The sequence below is a fragment of the Aptenodytes forsteri genome, unplaced genomic scaffold (genome assembly GCF_000699145.1).
Source record: "Aptenodytes forsteri isolate BGI_AS27 unplaced genomic scaffold, ASM69914v1 Scaffold65, whole genome shotgun sequence".
Lineage (NCBI taxonomy): Eukaryota > Metazoa > Chordata > Aves > Sphenisciformes > Spheniscidae > Aptenodytes > Aptenodytes forsteri.
This window is the reverse complement of record NW_008795127.1, coordinates 2,565,705-2,569,147: the sequence shown is the minus strand read 5'-3', so window position 1 is coordinate 2,569,147 and position 3,443 is coordinate 2,565,705. Positions and strand designations below refer to the sequence as shown.

Below are 3,443 nucleotides of genomic sequence, written 5' to 3'. Positions count from 1 at the left end.
TTTTCATTTTGTAAGCCAGGAACAAAAGCTTTCTCTTTAAAAAAAGAGCTGCCTAGACATTTTGCACATCTATGCAAAACAATTCTCATTAATCATGTATGCATCCTCACATCTGTTCAACTAGTTATTGTTGAGTTAATATCACACAATGTTTTACATTGATTTACATAGCCTAGGAAGACATTATGGCTGTGCAGTATATGTGAAGCATGTGGTCGCCTTCATTTTTCATTTCTTTTTAGAAGTATCAGTAACAGAATTAACACTGAATTTCTTGGAATTTCACAGTATGCCTTCACTTACAGTAAAAAAAAAAAATTCTTTACAAGATGTATTCTTTATTTAGAAAAGGTCATTATGAAAATGGTGCATTATTATTTTCTCATTACATCCGGCTAAAATATCTTTTGTCTGCAATCATTGTATTAAGCAAAATAAAGAGCATTAGCTGCCAGTGCACCACCACCCAGACTTACTGCGTAACTATGGCACAGCTCAGTCCCCGAGATCCAGATTTGAATGCAAAGCTGTTACTGATGCCATACATCAAGAGCAATTCATACAAGGGTACCCCAAAAATTAAAATTAGAGTGGTAACAAGTACCAGCAAGAAATTTCCTTACCTTAGATGAGGAAATTGTTCAACCCAGTCTGCACATTCTGCCTGCAGGCTCTGAGTTTGGGAGGTCACTTTTCCTTCAAACAGCATTTCATCAATCTCCCAAAATAACTGATGCACTCTCTGTGTGTTGGCTTTATCAAATTCCTATATATTATAAAATTAATAGTTGTTAGCAAATATGCATACATATTCCTATTAAAAACCCCACAATATTTAAAGAACAGGACAACTTGGACAGATTTGGCTGAGCATCTCAGAATGAATCTTCAGACTACCTACTTTGGAGACACAATTTATATGCTGCTGTGCAAAAAAAACCCCAGGTAGCTGGCCTGAGCAAGGTGATTTAGAGCAAAAAGGAACTAGCTGTCTAGGATTAGCCAACAGAAAACATCAGTTATAAGGTGTCTGGACTCCTGGCTCCCTCCCTGCTCCAACATGGAGTGAAGCACGCACATTGCACCTCTGTGACCCACGGCACCAAAGCTCCCTGCTCTTTTGAGCAGCGCTTTTCCTTTCTGAGTAAAATGGCTAAGAGGGCCAAGAGGGGGCACCTTCCTTCTGCATGACATAGTCTGGTGGTTAGGAAACAACCCTCAGAGTGAGAAATGGTCTTCCACACCTTTTCACTAAAGCTACAACACAGTGCAACCAGAAATGGGCGAGTGCAGGGGCATATGAAGGTAGCAGGGAAGAGCCTGACTTTATCCAGTGACGTGGAAACGAGCACTTGGCTGAAGGTTCCTCAGCTGGGGCACTGTTCATAATGATATTTGGCCACTTACATTAGACACTTTGAAACACAGAAAAAAGTGATAATACTCAGGGCCCAAATCACATCTGTTCACTTCCAGCTGAGTGCCCCAACCACTTCAGGCTACAGAAGGGATCACACCGAAAAGGAATGGGAAAATAACTCTCACCCAGGTTATTGTACGATCCAGGGCCAGGCTTTCTCCTGGAGGGCTGGAAGCGACAGATGGGGTCAGTACCCTAAAGGTTAGGATATTATGCAAAAGGTATGGCAGAACTACCACTACCAGCCATGGATGGCTATTTAAAATGAAAGTGGCAGTGACTGCGATGCTTTTGGATTTATGCAAGGCATAAATCGCACGCATGTTGAATTATTCAACGCATGCACCAGGCATGCCTCAGAGGTCAGCCTCCCTAACAGGCTTAACCTCGCTCTGCATCATCTACGAAACAGAACTGAGCTTAGGTAAGAGCTAAATATTTACTCAGGCTGGGACATTTACAGCATGCTTATGAATGTACTTTGACTCAAAACATTGGGAATAGTTCAATTTAGACACTGCCTGCATTATGCAGTATTTGAAAAGACATATTTTATCACTCTCTTGGACTCAGAAACCTAAGCCTACCTTCTTTGGTAAAACAGGTTTGTTTTCCCCAAAATGTCAAAATTTCATATTTTTATTCCATTTTTCTTTGTTACACATCAGCTGCACTGATATCAACTTGCAAACAGAGCTATTTTTTAAATATTCCATTAATATACTTAATCATTAGGCTATAATGAATGAAAGTGGTTAAGTTCTACAGGACGTGCTGCATGTCCATTTTCTGTAAAAAATCATCTATTCTACAATATTTAGATAAAGTATACTGTAAAAGTTGCTGTGACATACATCATCCCTCCAGGAGTAAACTGAACTTCTTTCAGTAGACAAACCAGTAGTATAGCTGTTTATTCCAGACCAAGAATTATTCAACTCTGTGGGTGTTGTACGACCACTAGATGAAAGTGATGAAAGCATTTCACTGTGAAAAGAAGGCAAATTAAAATGAAGAACACAATGGTTTTCTGTATAAACATTTTAAAAATAACGCAACTGATCACATAAATGGACAGTGATACACATTCCTGTCAGGTGCAAGATTTTCAGGACATGCTGTTAGATTCTATGGGAAGAGTTGCAAGTGTATGTTTTTAAGTAGAGTGCAATGAGTACATGCTCCTATTTGTACCATTTACTGCCTTAAAGGCAATTCCTTCTACAGCATTACACTTCTATATATCATTGCAACTGTAAGGGCACTCTAGAATATATCCACATATATATACACACACACCCCCCAAGCATTTCCACCTCTAACAATTATTTTGATTTCTCCGGTTCAGCTAATGGGCACATCAAAACTATACATTAAAAGATAACATAAGCCTTCTTTAACTCTTTTAGAAGCTACCACAGGAAAATTCTGCAAAACTGAGCATAACATCTCTACAAATGTTTCAAACAGCATTGAGTTACACATCTGTACGCAACATCTTTTATGCTGTTAGACCTGGTGCACTTTAAACCTTGAGGTCTGGGATTCCAGCTCTCAGAAAGCTCTAGCTGGTCCCTGCCAGCCGCCATCACCCTGGGATGCAGTGAAATGCAGGACAAAGTTGAGAGAGTCCCTTGGGAGACAGTCCTGAAGGGCAAAGGGGTCCAGGAAGGCTGGACGATCTTCAAGAAGGAAGTCTTAAAGGCGCAGGAGCAGGCTGTCCCCGTACACCATAAGAAGAACAGCTGGGGAAGACGACCGGCCTGGCTAAACAAGGAGCTTTTACTGGGACTCAGGAAAAAAAGGAGAGTTGACCACTTGTGGAAGAAGGGGCAGGCGACTCAAGAAGAGTACAGGGATCTCGTTAGGTCGTGCAGAGAAGAAATGAGAAAGGCAAAAGCCCAGCTAGAACACAACCTGGCCGCTGTTGTTAAAGACAACAAAAAAAGTTTTTACAAATATATTAATGACAAGAAGAGAGCCAAGGAGAATCTCCATCCTTTATTGGATGCGGGGGGGAACA

General features: G+C 40.7%; 1 protein-coding gene across 1 annotated transcript in view; it reads right to left on the bottom strand.

Annotated features, from left to right (window-relative positions):
- FAM149A (family with sequence similarity 149 member A) overlaps nucleotides 1-3,443 on the bottom strand; it is an 18,199-nt gene that overhangs the window by 12,682 nt on the left and 2,074 nt on the right. Inside the window, exons 2-3 of the mRNA XM_019471554.1 lie at nucleotides 2,275-2,407; nucleotides 624-766 (exon numbers count right to left, since the gene is read on the bottom strand). Coding sequence (XP_019327099.1) covers nucleotides 624-766; nucleotides 2,275-2,403 — 272 coding nt within the window. The 5' untranslated portion in view covers nucleotides 2,404-2,407. The remainder of the gene's footprint in view (nucleotides 1-623; nucleotides 767-2,274; nucleotides 2,408-3,443) is intronic.